The sequence below is a fragment of the Dasypus novemcinctus genome, chromosome 8 (assembly GCF_030445035.2).
Source record: "Dasypus novemcinctus isolate mDasNov1 chromosome 8, mDasNov1.1.hap2, whole genome shotgun sequence".
NCBI lineage: Eukaryota > Metazoa > Chordata > Mammalia > Cingulata > Dasypodidae > Dasypus > Dasypus novemcinctus.
Window position 1 is genome coordinate 57,005,997 of NC_080680.1, and position 19,094 is coordinate 57,025,090.

Sequence of the window (19,094 nt, forward strand, 5' to 3'; positions counted from 1 at the left end):
CTATCTCCTGTCACTGCAACGCGCGGTTCCCCCAATTAGCCATTATTCCCCAACAATGGCATTATTTCAGTTCTTTCACATATGGAGTTATTTTACCACACAAGAAGCACAGTGCACTAAATCTGCAAATCCAAACACATAATCTAGGTGAATATTATTACTATTACGCAATTGGAAGTGGCAAGAGATGGCTAATAAGGTTAGTAGGATATTTTAACTAGCTTTGCTGCCTCCAAAAGTGGGTGGCTACATTTTTTAAAAATATTTCAAAGTCATAATTGATATAACAGATGAGACTTCTCCTTCCTTCCTTTCCTCTCTTCTTCTCTGTCTCTACCCTCCCCCTCTGAAAAGTGAGATCATATTAGTTTGCCATATCAGAACACAGATGCCAAGCTTTCCCAGCTGGCAAATGGAGTCTCCGAGTTTAACTCTTGAATTGTCTGGCAAAGCTGGCTTGTAGCGGGGACGTCATAACTTGGAGGGCAAATTTCTGGGCCCCTAGACTGTGTTTTCTTCTTATCAGTGAGAAAATTGCTAAGTATCTTATCTCACAATACATGTTCCCACAAAGGTCTCATTAAGCCTAGGAGCAAGACATGCCAATAAGAGCCCTTCTTTATCTTGTGAATTGTGTATGAGCCAGAATGCAAACAAATGTGCACTGGAGTTCATGAGTTCAGTCAAGGACAGGATGCTAGATGGGAAAACTTAACAGTGTTCCCCCAAACCAAACAGGCATACAAAGTACTTCCCGGACACATAAACTTTTGCCTTCTGAGCATTTCGCCATGCAAGCACACCAAATTGTCCTAGACAGCAGCCTCATTTTAACAAATTATGAAAGCTCATTTTTCCCCATAATGGGAAATAACTGAAAATGAAGTGAACTTTATTAAAATGTGAAAATACACTGTCAACTTGCAAACAATTATCTACTTAGGCTTCTCATAAAGAAATAATTATTACCCAAAAGGATTTTAAAAGTAACTGAAGGAGGAAACCAATTCTTAGCATTTGCTTCCTCACTAATGATATGTGACAACCAGGAAGGGTTCTATTTCAAAAACAATAATAATGATTACAACTTCCCCTGTAAACAAGTCACATTTTTCACAACTTCAAAATACACTTTAATTGCTATACCATTTAACAATAAAACAATGAAAATTGCCATCCCACAAAGGATCACAATGTTAAGGGTTCAACAAGGCTAAAGGAAAATATTCTTTCATGATAGCAGTGAGGTTTCTGGACTCTCTTTAGCAATCTAAAACATGTTTAATAAGAGTGCAAAGTACAGTCCAAAACTCAGCTAGGCTGACTTAGTTTAAACTCTAATCTGTTAAATTCATAACCACAGTTACTATCACTTGAGATTTTATACTTCCGAGTGGGTTGCGACCTCTCTCTTTCGCAAAACCCTTCCTTTCCTCAGAGAAAGCCCAGTTACTCCCCGCCGCCCCCCCTGCCTTTTCCCCCTTCAGACAGGACACAGTCTGGCGACTCAAGGCCTCCATAGGCCCGACTTCCTTCTGTGCAGCCCTTCGGGTAGAGCTGCTAATCCTTCTTATTAATTAACGAGATAATGGTAGTTAACCGGAAAGCAATATTAATGCTAACTATCGAGGAAACTCCAACCAAAATTATTTTAGCCATTTGTCTGGTTTCTCTAGTGTGTAGAACTGAATCCTGAGAAGTTGGCAACATTTTGGTGCAGAACTCAGAAATTCAGGAGTGACTGATTTATATCTGACCTTAACACATAGGTTTAGGTGTCCTCATGGAGGTTTCCTTATTTTTTTGACATTGGCACTAGTACACACTACTAACCAGAGAGAAAAGTAAGACCCTTTCAACATGTACTGTACAATTTGAAGTGTGGAATCTGAGGGAACTAGGAATTGTATAAGAAATCAGCACAATGTGACTAAAAGCAGCAGACTCCGAAATGAATGCGATACATATCACCACATTTGGCTAGTGCTCCCAGTACTTATCATGGTACACCCTGCATCCTATAGTGCAACTTGCGTCACAGTAAGGCATGTTGTGCAAGGTTTGCCTAATTTTTGTTTTGTTTTGCTTTGCTTTCACGAATGCAATAACAAAGACAATATGCGGAATAGGTACCACCTGCCCAAGAATCATTGGACATCTTTAATATCTTTAGGAGAATGGAGGCCCCTTTACAGTTATTTTTTTTCCTTTCATCTGTCGGTCTTTAAAAAATAAATAGATAAAACCCTAAAAAATAAAAGGAAGGGGTTTATATTAACTAAGGTTTGCTGCAGCAAACAGGCAAGCAGCTTTCATTCAGGGATTGTCAAAAACTTTCCAGTGTGCCCACTGCAATGCGGATGCCAACCAACGAATCAAAGGCATTCAGCAACCAGACAAAGAGGGTCTGATGCCAACCTCGGTGCCACTGGCAACCATTATTGGCATCAAGCACAGTGTCTGCCTTTTTTTTCCCCCTCGCCTGGCACTTCACAAACAAAATGGCGGTTCTTGTAGCAACGAAACAGCCGAAGCACAGCCCTCTGAATCAATAATGTCAAATGATTTTATGGATTTAAATGCAGGTATTCCCAAATGATGTGTATATTTTAGGTAAAGTGGAAGGGTATATAATTTCATAAACTATATTGAACATGACCCTTTGCTAGTGTAAAGAAATAGTAAAATGGATTAAATTGCGGTCAACCAGCCTATATGCACAGAAGAAGCTGAATAACAAAGAGATTTAGCTCTAAAGAAAATACTGCCTTGAGGCAATGTGATGCAAAATTCTAATGAACTATATATTAAAAATCATTTCAAAATGCATAAATTTTCCCCAAAACCATATCAGAAGCACATGTAGCACTATAGTTTGTGTCAAAGCGCCAGCAACTCTTTCCACATTTCAGAAAAGATGAGGCTGCTGGGCATGAAGAAGAAAAAAATATTTATAAAGAAGTGTGGGTTAAACCAAAAGAGAAAGAGAGAAAATGAAAGGCATAGGAAGTTGGTCAACAATGGAACTTTATTATATGTTGGTCTTTATTTCATCCTCCTGAAGAGATGCAGGATGTGATCTTGTATAAATAACCGAGAGGACTATTGACATTTCTAGATCTGGAAATTGTCAATATATTGTAACATCACTCCACACTGCAATGCGGATGCCAACTAACAAATCACAGGCATCCTGAGCTAAACAAAGAGGGTCTGATGCCAATCCTGATGCCAGTGGCAACCATCTTTGGCATTCTCTCTGTTCTTTTTCATGTTTTCCTCCCAGGCATTTAGAAGTGAGGAGAAAGAAAGAAAAAAGAGGAAAAGCAATTTTGTTGCTTTTTCTGTTGCAAATATTACATTTTTCTTTTTGGATTTTTCTTTTAAGTTTTTCCTAACACTTCTTTTCCTGATTTATAAAACAGAATTAGGTGGGTTTTCATAAACTTAGAGGAGAAATAAAAAGTCATGATGTGAGCTACACAGCCCTCTTAGTGACTACAGATTTATCGTTTAAAACTTGCCTTCTTTAGTCAATTGCACTGCACAACGATAGAATTAACCTACTCCTGACCAAGAAAAAGATAGAAATTTTGAAAAGGGGAAAACACAAAAAGCATCTGATGTGACTTTTTCAAAGAGCCAACAGATGTTAACAAGAAATGATGCACTGATAGGTAGCAGAGGATACAAATTAGATGCTCCGTAAAAGAATGAAAGGTTCCCACAATGGAGAAAGAGTAACAACAAAAATCAGTGTTTTATCTGGAAACGTGGCCTCCAATCACTGCTTAAAACTTTATGATTATCATGACAGATGATGCAATGCAAAAAGCATTTACACATTTATCTTTCTGCAATCCATCTTTACAAATCCAAAGGATACGTTCTTTATTGTCAGTTCATCAAAAACCAAGATAGTTGGCTGCCTGCCCCTGGAGTGAACGCACATGTGTGCACACCTCAAGCAAGTTAAAATGTGCGCGGCAGTGAGGTGCCTGCGAATCTTCCCTCTATGCGAATCTTCCCTCTATCGACACTAAGGAGTTACATGACCCACTTTTTAAAACTTTGCTTGCAGCCTTGACTTTCACAACACAGTTAGAACACATTTACCATCTTCAAACCGTATATTCTCCCACCTTAAAATGTCACCTCCCAGGCAGCTGTCAGTCAAAATTAAGTGTCTTCTGTTAATGAGCATTTATTTTAGAACATACAGGGCAAAAACATATTTTTCCCCAAACCATCATTACTCGGACTTTAATTCTTAAAAACACAGAAAGAGCAGATGCAATGTTTCATTTATTTTTAAGAGAGTCCAAGAGGCAGTATTTCCAAATGTATGATGTCCTGCACTATTGTTTAAAATCAGATTTTAAATGTTTACATGACATTTGGAGCATCTCTAAAACCATATCAAGGAAATATAAAGACAAAAAGCGCATAGCAATAACTAAATTCCTGAGTCAAAAGGGTAACTTTAATATTTTACTTTTTCAGATGATAATAAAGTTCATACCAATTTATAAAATCCCACATTTATATAATTGACATCAGATAAGCATTTACCACCTGGCTTTCTATGGGTCATTTTCCCTACTGCCAGGCCAAGTTAGGATACGGCCCACCATCTGTGACAGATCAAACTTCAGTCCACTTTTGGTATGCTGCTTTGTAAAATGATGTTTTACTATGGACTGAATGCTAATACAAGGACTTCAGTATTCTGATACATTTATTTGAAGAAAACAAATCCTCACCTAGTTAAGGAAACCATATTAAGAAAAACAAAAGTAATAAAGATATATTTCACAAACTCAAAATTACTCAGCAAAAATATCGCCTATTTTTTAATTACTCTGGCAACATTTATATCCCTCTTTTTATTGAGTTTTTTTTTAATCGTCATGGTTTGTGATGTCTGCATTCATTTTTAGGATTTATTTTGATCCAGTATAACCAATCCACTTATTGTTTTTGTTCTGTAATATACTGTGAGGAAAGCTATGACCTTCTTCCTCGGTAAGTTTTATGAATTTACATTCAAGTCAACTAACAATCTTTAGTGATCTCAATTCACTCTGGGAAATATAACATAACTCATCTAAAACAAGAACTATAAGCCATTTAATCTACAGAGAATATTATACAATCAAAAGGAGGTACTGACCACTGATTTATATATCTGAATGTGGTTTAAAAAGGAAATTTTAGTGTGTACATAAGCTACTAGATAAAAATTTTTTTAAAAACCTAAGACTGTACAACACAAACAGTAAACACTAAAGTAAACGATGGACTAAAGGTAATAGTATAACTATAATAAAATCATTTCATCAACTGTAACAAAAGTACCATTACAACACAAAGTGTTAATAATAGGGAAAACTCGGAGTGGGTGGCGGGTCAAAGTATATGGGAACTCTGTATTTTCTGTATGATTTTTCTACAAATCTGTAACTTTCCAAATAAAAAAATGATTTTTAAAAAGCAGGTGTTGAAAGAAATTTTTAAATTACATAAATCTAGGTCTATATAAGGAAGACTTTTTGATGCTGGCTACCTTAAGCATTTTGTAATAGTAAGTGTTCATTCTATTTCTCAATGCAATAGGACTAGATTCATGAACAAAGTTTATCTATCTTGTTAGCCAAGAGGACGGTGCAAAGATTATTCAAGAGTGGTTTGATCATTCACAAACAAAAACACATCTTCAAATCAGGAAGAGATGACTATGATGCAAAAATGTAGTCTAGGACAGAAAGTGAAGAGCAATAAACTCTATTTTTAGACTATTCTGTATACTATTTCAAAGACCCTTGAAAATGCATCTCTTTGGCATATTTCTTTAAAAACCCAAGCATATATAAGGATGAAAGATACATGGCTATGGCAATGACTTGCACATGGCAGTGCACATGTGTGTGGAAGAGGGCACACCATTCTACCAGAGAGGGTAAAGGAGATCTCAGGGCCTCAAGGACTATCTAACCCACGCCAGATTTTCCATGTATGGGGTTGTAGGTAGTGTTTGCGGTACTAGAAGAAAGAATAATCTGGTCCTACCTTGCTCCTGCACGTAGTATGCCAAAAACAAATCAAGCTCCTTAACTGATACTGTGATATGATGTGGCTGGACACAAAGTGCTGGGTTTGTGCAATGTGGGGATTTCATGAGCCGCTCTCCATCGGTACTTTCCAAGGGGATGCCTTTGAACAGGATCACCATGACTAGATCCAGACGCCAGACTTTGTCTGCCTGTCGCAGGCAGTCGATTCTCCTAATCTTACCCTTCTGGTCAGGATTGGATAAGACACAGCACGGGTGCTTCTTGCCAGTCACGGTGAGCACAAAGTCCTCTCGGTACTCCTGGCGGATATCTTTGCGTAGCTTGGCCAGGAGCCTGGATGCCCACTTCTGTTTGATTTCAGGCTTTTCGCTGAGAAGCTCATCTTTGACTGCTCTCTCTTCATCCTTTGACATTCGCTTCTCATGTTTTTTAAAGTATTTGCGTTTCCGAGCCTGTAGGTTGAACCAAGTATAGGCGATTGCACGGACGTGAGGAAGAAGTGCCTCGATGAATGGGTGAAATTCATCCTGTGGAAAATGAGGGGGGAAAGAAGATGGGCATAGTTAGTTTAATTTTAAAAGATCAAAAAATAAGACCACAATCCATTCCCGATTCAGAATAAAAAGTTGTGCGTGAAAACAACATTCTTATCTTATTTAGAATTATCAAAACAGCAGGACAAGAAGAAAGTATGTCAAGCTGCCCATTTTCCACCAAAACTCACAGGTAGAGTCTCTCTCCTAAAAACAAAATAAGGTTTATATTTTGTATTTCCACTGTCACCCCAACCCCCTCACCCACACCCCAATGTCACATATTCTGTCTTCTTTAAAACATACAAAACCAAGGTGCTTGGCACCTAATTTAATATTTAAATATTTGTTTGACCAACTAACACTAAGCAGTACCATTTTACAAAGAACACAGTGAGAATTTTTTTTTTAATCGGAGCTGAGCTGTTCAGAAGGCAGGAGCGATGCCACAGTTCATTTCTCTTCTCTGTGGCACAGAAACACAAAGCATATAGATGCTCAGTGTAATGCCACACAGTTCCCGCTTTTGGAGCATGCTCTCAGCAAGAGGCTGCTGGTGGCACAAAGAGCATGCGCCATTAAACTTGATCCATTTTCTTATCAAACATCCAACATTCCAACACTGAAACAGCACCATTCCAAGACTGGTAACTAGAGAAACCGGAATATATAAGGGAAAATGGGCAAAGGACAAGCTGTGTATTAGTGTCCTGAAAAGAAAGCTTCATACTTTCAGCAGTGCCTTCCCTCCCCACCTCACCACACCAGCCCCCAAACACACACGTACACACATATACTCTTACATACGCAAGCACTCTCTCTCACACATATACATACACTTGTGTTTTTAAAACACACACTCTTGCATTTTTAAATAAAAGTTTATAAAGTTGAAAACAAAAATCACATGGGTGTTCTTCCGGCAGCTTTCCTGCAGAATCTGAGGCCCCACAGAGTCAGTTAATTTGTTAACCGATCACACGAGTATGGCAATTATTCTAAACCCCTTAAAAATCAATCTGAGGTGAACAATGAAAAACGGCAACTTGGCACCAACTTTACACTCTTTGTGTCTCTGCATGCTGTGGCATTGTGACACTAGGAGGGCACCAGTGATCAGTTACTGGCTTTGTGGACTCCAGTGCAATTTATTTGCCACATATATGAATGCTCAGACAGGTCTGTGAGTGTGCAAACACATGTGATAGGGCTCTGCACATGTATAGGACAGACAGTATCCTGTCTTTCGAATTAAACGGTTTACCTTCAGGCTCCTGCATTTTTTTTCAGTTTCATCCAAGCCTTTTTAAGAGAGGGAGGCCACAAAGAGCGGCAGATAGTCCTTACCAAAAGACATTTCAGGTTACTTCCCGAAGCAGTCAGTGTTTCATTACTTCCTGGCTTAGGTAAAACCTGTCTCATAAGGCCAAGCCTATTACTGTTCAGGGAAACAGTCTAACAGCCTGTTTGTGCACACTGTATATGTGTAATAAGCCAAGATCTGCAGCAAATGAAAACTTCCACCGTAACCATGTTTCTGATCACATTGACTATATTGTCAACCCAACCACAAAATAGCTTTCTCAAAATGGTCATATCCCAAGTTAAAGTTTACATATTAGTGTTAGTCACCCTGAACTATGTAGAATAATTTATATCTAAACAGCAGATCATTAGATTAAAATGACAGAAATACAACTAATGACAATCTAACAAAGAAGGTGTCCAAAAATCCATATAGTTATCAATCCATTTTTCAGATGAAATTCAAAGTTTCAACACTAAAAACTGTGGCATGTAAGCAGTTTGCAGTTCAGATACAGAAGAGATGCACATCTCATCCAATTAACAATGTACTTTGCAAGTGTTTTAGCATCAAGTGTTCTAGCATATTGCCATAAAGCGTTTCTATAGAAGAATAAGTATGAATCAAAATTTTATAACAATACAGAATGCAGATGATTATATCACAGCATGAGGCATAACCAAATGCCATAGAGGAAATCATTAAACCGATCAGTAGTTTCCAGCAGAGATTTGAACAATTCGGTTACTATGTGAGCACATTAAACTAGGCCATGGAAAGAGTTAAACCACAATCTGTTCTTTGTGTGGGAAGGCAGCCCTGCTCACAGCAACCACAGCCCATGATAAGACCTCCCTATCTCCATACACTCTCTGATGCCATGCTTTTAGCTTTCACTGTAACTACAAAAACTTTGTTTATCCCCCTTAGAAATATATGCAAGAGGAAAGCCTGCTCAAGGAAGTGGACTTAAACTTGCTTTGGGAACCCACTTCCTATAATCTGACTTCTGCTATGAACCATTGATATGATTTAAAAACATACATATATGCACTCATAAGCTAAACACTTACGAATGTAAGGAGGACACAGGGGGAAAGGTTTTGTCTCACTCATTTTACCCTTGCCGTGCTTTTTAAAACGCCGTATTATTTTAACGAACACTAAGCAATGTGGTAACACTTAAGTAGTTATGTCCTTAAGTACCATGTTCAGTGACATTTCATTTTCTTATAAAGACATCATAGTTTTGATTAAATTTGGTCAAATTTCAATATTTATACATAAACATCAGCATTTCTCATGTAACAAATCTCAAAATTGTAATAAATTAATTTAAACAATCAGAATGCAAATTTGATTCTTAAATTTGGAATTTCTTAGCAATACACACAAGCCAATGTGTTTCTTAAGGTGCCTTGAGTTTGTTGTCAATCCTGCCAAATAATGTTTTTAAGCATGCATTCATATAATTCATATATATATATGTATGTATGTAATAGAAATAGCAAACTTTCTCAAGTTGTAACGTAGCCTGACTACTTCACTATTATGCGGATTCCTTTCAAGTAAAACACTTTCTTGAGTACAGGACATATTTTTTTAAAATGATATTATGTGGAGGTTTGTTATAAAAAACACATATTTCTGTTTCAGTTTGTCCAAAATGTCATCTCCCAAGTGTGATTGTTTTCTAATGCTGAGTAGCAATATATTTTTAATGATCTTGAGAAACATGAATATGGAGTACAGTAACAGGCCTTATCCAAAAAAAATTTTTAAGTGATTATGGTTTTTGAATATCCTATCTAGTGGATTATCACAATAACACTAAGCAATTACAGAAATTATTTCAAAACAAACAAAAAAAGCAAAGCAAATACGGAATCTAAGCTCTAACGGCTCTATACTTAGGTAATACGCCACCTTGTTCTTTCAGAATTTTTATTTAAATGCAGTGGCTTTTAGCAATTCTTTCTGTTTTAAAACTTCTTTAGTTGAACTAAATAATTGATCAAATAAATTACCAAGATACAAATTTCAAATATTTAAGTGAACAGTCTTAATTCCACTAGTATATTTATGTTTCTTCATGGAAATAAAGGTTTCCATGAAAGCAATAGAAAATCTGACCTTATAGAGGTGGAAGGGTAAATACTAAGTATTCCTGAAGCACTGTTTTATAACAGTAAACTATGAAAAATGTATCTACAAAACTTGAAATACAATGAAAGAAATAAATCAATCTCATCCTGCCAATTGAAAGTTATATTAAGACTTTATACTGTAGATTCAAAGCAAATATTAAATCATTTATGATTCTTAACTTTCCTTTCATATTTGATTTGTTATTACATTTATCAGAAACAGACACTGTAGCATACTATTTTCTTAAATACCAACTTTAATAGTAACTCCTTTTGAATTAAGATCTCTTCTAAAATCTAGATACCTTATTGGAACAGCTAAGATTCTTTTTAAAGTTTTCAACCAATTAGGAATGTTAATCTATTTTGTATTTACATTTTCTAAATAAATGCTTTGTAATATGTGTTAAGCCCTTACATCAATGTAGAACAGGCGCTGATACAAAACTAAAACTGTTCGTGAACACCTTGCATTACCTATGAAGGCAAATAGAGATTAGTTAAGAATTCTAAAGCTAAAATCACTTCACTAGTATAGGCCTTAAATTCCAAACATATTTTAATCCCTTAACCCAGATTTACTGTATTAAAATAGTAGAGAATATTAGTCACCATGAATTAGTGTTGGTAAGTATGCATCCTGGAATACTAATGTGATAGCTGAACACTAGGTTGCATATGCTCCTAATATTCTATACATCAGTATGTTGCAATATTATTTTTAACTTACACAAATTAAGACAAAACTAGTGGCTTTTCCATCCATATTTGGAGGAAACTAGAAATGCAATGTAATTATTAGTTTCTGCAAAGCTGATGATGGAAATTTAATTAATATAGAAAAGCAACTATTATTTAACAATTTACAGGTGAGAAGAAGAGATGAAGGACTTTGTAAGTGGAAGGCTTATTTCATTTTGTTTTATTTGAATTGTGCTTCAATGATCATCCCAGTGTAAAAATTATATTTAATGGAAATGGCTTACCAGAAAGAGAGGGGGGAAATCCTGCTGATGGGTAATATTAAAGGTAACTAAAGACAATTCGTTACACCTTAAATAGTTTCAACATCACATTTATTGTCCATTATCACTCATAGCTTTTGAAATACAAATAGCTCAGCAACTCATTTTTCCAGTTTTGTTAAATTAAAGTGCAGTTTACTTGCTGAAAATAGCCATATCTAAGTCAATCATATTCAGATGCCAAACAAAATATAAACAATAAAAAATGTGTCAGCCAAAAAGCTACAGGACTGTATCCAATCACTGAATAAGCCTTATCATTGTTTTCATCTTCATTCACAATTTATGAATGCCTCAGTCCTTTTGAATCACAAAGGCTTCTAATTGTCATATAATTGAAATCTTAATCAGTTGTCTATTATAAAAATACATTATCGTTAATATCAAATTTTTTAAAGATTTTTAACACAGCCAAGAGTGGCCGACACTTCTTTAATTGTTTAGTTTTTATGTCAATGTCAAACAAAATGGTTATCAATTACCAATTGTAACACATTTGCCTAAAAGCTTAAGTAAACTGTCCCACACCTTTAGAGGTTTGATACAGTATTTCAAATAACAATTCTGGGCTAAAATATTTAGTTAGTCAGTTAGGTGGTTATACTTAGTTGGCCAGCGGCGAAAACTGCCCTCAGGTAAGTCGGTTCGGTCTCGCCACTTTTCCACTTGACCATCTGGCTTAAATGACTTAAACTATGTTTTAAAAATACATAAAGTCAGTGTTTTATTTCATACCATTGTTCCTAAGGTATTTGGCCAACTTTCAAGGCAATAAAAAGACCTTACTTTTCCAGCATTACTTTATGCTTTAGAAACTAAGCTCAAACATCGTCAAATGAGCATGTCCTCACGAAATGAAATACGTTCTCAAGTCCTTAAGTTTCACCACGACCAACTGACTCGTGTCAACGTAAAGACCGCCTTTGCGGTGTGGTCACTGGAAACCTCAAAGTGCGGGTCACTGTGGACCAGGGTTTCAGATCCTCAAATTAAGCAAAGCAAATTAAGCAAAGTTTAGCTCCACCACCCGCCCACCGCCTGCAGCAGAGTCTAAGAGGCGTCCACACGGACTTGTGCTACAGTCCCGTGGCCCAAGTTTACGTGGTGTTTTTAAGAGCTCAGTCTCCCTAAATGCTCATCTAAAACTGGAGTCCGCCTCAGCGCGCAAGCGGCAGAAGGGGTGAAGTTAGGCACCCTGGGCGGGAGTGGCGCCGCGAGCCGGCACTTGGGGGGCCCCCGGCCCTGCCCATCCCCGGTGGCCTCGCCCGGCCTGGCCGCCCTGGCAGCCCGCGGGCGCCAGCTCTCCATGCCCAGGGCGCGGGACTGGGTGCATGCGGTGGCCCTGGGCTAGGGGCCGCGTACCGGCTCCCACTTCGCCCCGCATATCCTGCCGCAACTCCGAGCCACTTCTCCGAAAGAAGGGGTATGAGAAGGTTAACTAAAGCCGTTAATTGTCCTCACAACCAGAGCAGCAAAACAAAACAAAGGCATTTCGGGCTAGAGAGAAAGCTCGAGAGAGCGACCAAGAGATGTACCTGAGTGAGACAGATGGGAGAATACATCATGACTTCGCCTTAAAACGCACTTTCGCGGAGATGCCCAAGAAAATCTTCGAGAAGCAAGAATTTCATCTATTCATTTTACAGTCATCTGAGCCCCGCGATGCGATCAATCAGAACGGGGCTCTGCGCTGGATCACCACAACTTCACAACAAACACAGTCCTCCTTAAATAGCCAAAGATTCAAGTTCACTCGGCGAGCTAGATTTCCCGGGGTGAAATCCAATCTACACTTTTAACCCTCCTGCAGTCCGAGCGCGCTGGCCGTGCTCGCCGAGGCCGCCGCCGCCGCCGCCGCCGCCGCCGATGGTGTTGGCTGCTTTTCGCCTGGATTTGGGGATTTGTTTTCTGTTTTGCAGTTGCTGTTGTTGTTGGGGGCTAAGGGGTGCACGAAGGTTCGGTGTGGGTTGGATTGGGGTGGTGGTTGGTGGTGAAGTGCTTTTTTAAAAAAAGGTGGGGAGGGGGCGCGGGAGGGAGGGCGGGAGGGAGAGCGAGGAGAATGTGTCACCGCCCTGGGAAAGTTCAAGGTTAAAGCACCGAGCACTGCGGCAGGATCCCGGAGTGGTGATCGCTGGCGAAACTTTACCGCGAGCCGACCATGTGTGTGCGCAATGGGGAGCGTGAGCGAGTGCGCGCGGGTGGCGGGGCGCGCGCGGGAGAGGGCCCGGGTGGGGGCGGGGTGGGGGAGAAGGGAGAAGCCGGGGTGAGGGAGGGGGCGCGAGCGCAGGTCTCCTGGGCGGAAGAGACTCTCAGCGCGCGGTTCCCGTCTGCAGCCGCAGCCGCCGCCTCCCGCGCTGGCTCCTCCGCGCGCGACCGCCCGCCTCGCCCCGCGTGTGACCGACCGAGCTAGGAGGCTGCTGCTGCTGCTGCTGCCGCCGCCGCTGCCGCCGCCGCTGCCCAGAGCCCAAGGGGGATCGAAATGATCTCCTGAAAAATCCCAAAAGATAAATCCTGATCTCCCGCTCGGCTCCAAACTCCTCTCTTTTTTGCCCTGGGCTCTTTTATCCCCTCCCTCTCTCGCTTTCTTTCGTTGCAAAACTTGGAAGTTGAAAAATTCACCGGTTCCACCCTCTGGACCCCGCTCGAGCTCTCTCCAAATCAGACTTAAGGATTGTTTTATTATTTAATTACACAATCATCGCTTTACTCCTCCTCCTCCTGCAAACGCGCATTCCTTTTCCACCAGCCTCTCCATACACCCCGGCCCCCACCTCCTCCTCCTTTTGCTTCCCACCCCACCCCACCCCCTTATTTGTTAAAAGGTCTCACCGGTGCAGCAGAACTCTGTTTTCCCTTTTTCAAAATATATCTCCTTCCCGCCCTTTGGCAAGCCCCTCATCCTTCCCACAGCATGCCCCATATATACACACACCCCGAAAAACCGCCCTTAAAGGGGTATTTCGATGATCGCTGCGTACTCTAAACCGCGGGAACATCTGAGTGAGAGAAACACTGAATCGGTTTGGGCCCAAGAAAGAAACGAATGGAAAATTCCCTCACACCCAGGCCGCCCCAGGACCCCGGCTGGGGCGCTGACACACGCACCCGGGGCCGGCGTGGGCCACCAAGCCCGCAGGCAGAAGGGACAGGGAGAGGCCGAAAAGGAGGGGGTCCCATCAACTTGGGCTCAAGTACTTGGGGCGCCCTGGCGCAGATGTTGCGGGGGGAGGAGGACGCGGCGCTCGGCACAGCGCGCGGCCCGGACCCCGCGTTCACTTAGGGGGTAGAAGAGGGGATCCTCTGGGGTCTCCCCCGTAGGCCCACGCCCGGGACCGCTCCGCAGAAGCTGCGCGCAGCGCTTCGCGGCGGTTTGCCGCCCTCCCCGCGGGTGCCCCGTGCACGTGGCCTCGCTCGGAGCGGGAGGATCAGGCCGAGCAGCCGCCGCCGCCTCCTCCTCCCCCTCCACCTACTCCTCCTCCTCCTCCTCGCGCCCAGCTTCGCCCTCCTCCTCCTGCAGCCCAGCTGGCTGGCTCCCAATCCCCACCCCCCCCCCCCCCGCCCCCGGTCCCGGGGCGCCTGCGGAAAGGCGCTCTCTACCCGCCGGGGTGCAGGCTGGGCGGGGCCGCGGCGCGCCCCGCGCACCCGGAGCTGCGGGGCGGGCGCGCGTGCGCGCGCGAGCGTGTGCTGCTACAGCCCTCCAGAGGCGGCCCTCCGGGAGCCGCTCGGCGCCCGCACCGGCTTTCACTCCTGCGAGGAGCTGCCCGTACCCACCCCGGCCCAAGCTGCAGCCCGGGAGTGAATGAACTTGATTTCAGGTCTTTTGAGGGAAGCAATTTGCCTTGCACCCTTTCTCCCCCCACTACGCGCACACACACACTCACACCCCGCCCCCAAAATTCCGGTTTTCTGCAAGGGGTGGGTGGAGAAACCTTAGAAGCAAAGCCTGCCCAGACAATGGAGAGAGGAAAAGTGAGTGCCAGTGGTTCCGCGTCCATCTCTCTGGGGGCTGTGGGAAGCGGCTGGGGCCTTGAATGCGACTCCTTCCCGGCTCTCTGCGCGGGGCCTTCCCTACTTCCAGCTGTGTTTTGGGAGCACTGCAAGGGTTTCTACGGGTTCCCCTTTACTCGAACTCTTCCTCTGTCTCGATTTTTTTTTTTCGCTCGACTTTCTCTTCTCTTTTGGTCTCCCCGATTTCTGCCTCCCGTCCCCCGCCAGCGGACCTGAAGAAACCAGTGACTTTTTCCTTCACCAAGTGGGAGTTATCCACATCAAGCATTTCACAATGACACATCAAGAAGTGTAGGCAGGTTCAAGTCAACCATGAAATGGTCACTTTTTAACCCCGTCCTGTCCTCATTAGGGAAATGCTCAAACACAGTCCGTTTTCAAAGAGCGCTCTTAATGAGGCGAGCTTGCCAAGTCTACCAGCTGCAGCCCCGGTAAACCAAGAGCCCAAAGAAGAAAGACGCTAGGGGTGGGGGCAGGGGAGTTGGGGAGGCCGGTGGTGGGGTGGATCTCGGAAGGCTACAGGTAAAGTCCGGGAAATTGCGGGAACTCGCACGAGTTAACCCTTTAGGGCACACCGCTGGGAGCAGCCTCCCAGCCTGGCCTCTCAACCCCGGGGCAAATCCTCCTGTCAGCGCTCTGACAACGTTAATTTCCTTTGTGTGGGTCATTTCTTCTTTTTGAAAAGCTGGGATGAAGTTGGCAGTCTTTATAGATGAAACAAACAAGGTGAAAATCGGGGTTAATCCAAATAAATACTAATTTCTCTTCCTGAAATTTTTAGGCAACATCATCTTTGGTTTTGTTGTTGTTTGTTTTGTCTTGTTCTTGGTGGTTTGTTCTGTTTTTTAATCCCAAAGCATCACTTTGTATTGCACATTACGTTTCATCCCTTTTCTCACCCCGCACCAGATTGAGAGGGGAGGGGCGCGTAGAGGGGGGTGCTACTGCTAATACCAGCTTTAACTACTGGAGTTTCCCTTTGAACAAATATTCAATTTAACCGTAGTTAATTTACCGTAAAAGACATTCCCCTTGGCGCAAATGTGCTTGTGTCCTTGAACACACCTCTTTGAATGTCTGGACTCTTACAGAAGCCATTATTTTGGGGTCTCTTTAAAAATGCTGTGCCCATCTCTCTCCTCTCCCTCCCTCCTTCTCTCCCTCCCTCCACACCACACCACCCCGGGTGAAATCCTGGCACCCAGAGAGCACTCCTTTCAGCTAGAGATCCCAGAACCAGCCGCTATCCCCTGGCAAAAGAGGCCCAGTGCTGAGCCCTGAGCAAGTATCTCCAGACATCAATTATCTCCTCCTCCCCTTATTATTTCCCTTTCCAACAGAAACGATTTCCTTTTGCCACCAAAACTAGATTGCCTCCAAAAGTTTTTCACAAGCCTAAAAATGAAAAACGAAAAATTGACGACCATTACACAGAAGAGCCCACAAAGCTGCAGCAGCACCAAGGCGAAGCAGCAGCGTCAGACCCAGGTAAGACCCCAGAGAAGAGAAGATGTCTGGGGCCACCTAGGCCCACCATTTAGGAGTTCAGATCTCTTTTAAATGCTCCATTTTTTGAAGGATGTTTGTGTTTCAGTACAGTTTGATGACCATGGATGATGCTTAGTAGTTCTGGGTTTTCATTTTTTTCCAAGAAAAAGGGAAATGAGAAAGGAGTACGTATAGGTGAGGTAGTGAAAATCAGAAGGAAGCAAAGAATGAAGAACAGAGACACCCTATAAGGGCTTAGGGGTGCTCAGTTTATAGGATTTTGACTGTGTTCCTTGGGGCCACAGGCAGGTGCCTGACATCCCCCAAAACGCAGCTGCTAGTCCAGCCAATGCCAACTCCCTGCAGGACTTTACCAAAGAGAGTCTTTGGTAAAGAGGGACTGATAGGTTTGGGTGTATGGAACTTGGCTTCTCTCAGCATGTCTTTTCCACTACCTTTGGTTTGAGAAATACCAATCTTTTAAACCCCAGGTAGAAGAGTTGTGAGGAAGTGAGAAAGTGTACGCATTTTATTCACCTTCCATTTCTTCCAGCATATCTGTGTCAGAGTGGTTTTAAAGTGTCTGTGAAAAGCCTCTGATTTTGTCAAAGTGAGCCAAACACTTCTTAGACTTTGGTTCTTACCTCTTCTAACCCTCTTCTCCCTCCTGCACAGAAAGGGTAAAAGCACTGGTATGATAGGCCATATCCATTTCCCCAAAACCTGCCTGAGGAGTTGGAAAGAAGTGAGCAGCTCCCTCAGCAACAGGAAAAGCTGATATGTCAGTATCCCAAAAGATCTCCTCCCTATATCACCTATTCCCTGCCACCTAATAGGGAGAAAAGACTTGCATTTCCAGCTGGCAGAAAGTTCATTGGTTTCCAAAAAAAAGAATGCTGATACTTCAGGTGACTGGGGTTTTCAAAACATTTAAAAATTAAGCAATGTTACCCAAGTTGAGTCTTTCACTGACTTCTAGAAAAGAACTTGACATCTCAAGTGATTTTCTTTTACCTTTCTCCCTTCTAAAGAAACTGGAGCGACAGGTTGTAAATCCTGGGCAGTTTAGCAAGGTCTCTTGGAGCTTAACAAAGCTGTCATTTCGAATACACCCAATGACTTTTTTTTTTAGCTCTCACATGTGATTGAGAGGAGGCTCAACAATTCCACATATCTTGGCTACATCACCAATATCAATATTTTAAAACTAAATACAAAAGAGACAATTGACCTCCTGACCCCAGGAAACAGGCCTGCAAAACTGCAAGTATCCGCTACACTGTGCCCGGGGACCTTCCCTCCTTCCAAATGAACCATAAACATCATACGTGTGCAGCCTGGAATGTGCAAGTTTCTATCCACAAGGAGGAACACCAAAATTCCACTCAAAACTGCATATATAAACAATTCAGCAAGCACTGAAATTGCCTGCACTTGATGGAAATTGCAAAATCATGCCCTGCTCTCTCAGCATTTAAACTACTACTGTCAAATTAGGGTAGCAATTTTTCCCCACTATAGCATTCACAACAGGTTAGCCCCCCCCTCCACCACTCCCCCCGCCATTGCCAGTGCCTTGCTTTTCACTGAAATGAATAAATAACCATGGACTTTTTTTCCTTCCTCTGGGAGCTGTTGGGTGTCCCCAGGGGACAAAAGTAAATGAGAAAAACGACGCTGTTAATAATGTCGCTACTGAAATGCCTATACTTGACTGTTAAAAACAAAGATACCGTCCCACTAAGTATGTCTACATTTCGGGCACATTTACAAGCTAGCCTCTGAATCTGAACATCAACCATGTCAAACCCTACAGTAAGCGTAGCTGGTTTCCACTTCTCTATAAAGATGAGGCCACTTCATCAACAGATAATGCCAATGTCTGAAGATATTTGTGCCGCAATTACAAAGTCAGCAGAGCAGTTGCCCTGTAACACTTTACCTTTTGCATGATTTATTTTGAACTTTGAAAATCACTGTAATAGTTACCTCACTTCACTCCCAGTACTAGAAAAGTTACATTCTTAAACACACACTGCGCTGATTTTGAGAGTTGTAGTTATTGTCTTTTTTCAGAAGTAGCTGACCTTTAAAGTAAAAACAATGCCATCATTTTATTTCTAGGTATAAGCTGGCTTTTGTTACCCATCCAAACATACTTTCATGGCATGTGAAAACAGATTGGTTTTAAAGAGATGTTTGGAAGGCTTTATGCAGAACAGCTAAACAGTCTTTGCATTCTGCATTATGAAGTGTAAAAATTGCATTGCAGACCAATGCAAACTTTCTGCACCCCTCTCTCTAATTCTTCCTTTGAAAACTGCCATGCTATGTGGAAAGCAAAACAGTGCATAATAATAGAATTGTGCATTTTAACTTTCAAATTAAAATTTAGGAGACAATGACATAATTACAAAGAAAAAAGACAAACAATTGGGCCTATACAAAATCTATGTTCTGTAATCCTTATCTCTGAATTGTATTTGAAATATTTTAACAGCACAGCAAGCTAA

At 41.9% G+C, this 19,094-nt stretch overlaps 1 protein-coding gene and 2 long non-coding RNA genes across 15 annotated transcripts in view; 2 read left to right on the plus strand and 1 right to left on the minus strand.

The window, feature by feature from the left end:
* Nucleotides 1–19,094, minus strand: part of NFIB (nuclear factor I B) — a 238,330-nt gene that overhangs the window by 216,956 nt on the left and 2,280 nt on the right. For 6 of the 7 annotated variants that reach the window (XM_058301878.2, XM_058301877.2, XM_058301876.2 and 3 more), the window contains exons 1-2: nt 12,621–12,747; nt 6,070–6,601 (exon numbers count right to left, since the gene is read on the minus strand). In XM_058301878.2, coding sequence (XP_058157861.1) covers nt 6,070–6,601; nt 12,621–12,650 — 562 coding nt within the window. In that variant the 5' untranslated portion in view covers nt 12,651–12,747. Of the gene's footprint in view, nt 1–6,069; nt 6,602–12,620; nt 12,748–19,094 lie in introns of those variants that run through there. The other variant, XM_058301874.2, reaches the window with a different exon arrangement.
* LOC139439501 (uncharacterized) lies at nt 13,139–13,966 on the plus strand. 2 transcript variants are annotated; one of them, XR_011649409.1, is made up of 2 exons: nt 13,139–13,245; nt 13,419–13,966. It is a non-coding gene; the product is annotated as an uncharacterized lncRNA (long non-coding RNA). The 2 variants fall into 2 exon arrangements; XR_011649410.1 differs by having other exon boundaries at nt 13,185–13,273.
* LOC139439500 (uncharacterized) overlaps nt 14,748–19,094 on the plus strand; it is a 51,905-nt gene continuing 47,558 nt past the window's right edge. For 2 of the 6 annotated variants that reach the window (XR_011649404.1, XR_011649405.1), the window contains exons 1-2: nt 14,750–15,054; nt 16,434–16,581. This is a non-coding gene — a long non-coding RNA (uncharacterized lncRNA). Of the gene's footprint in view, nt 15,055–16,433; nt 16,582–19,094 lie in introns of all 6 variants that reach the window. The other 4 variants (XR_011649408.1, XR_011649403.1, XR_011649407.1 and 1 more) reach the window with 4 other exon arrangements.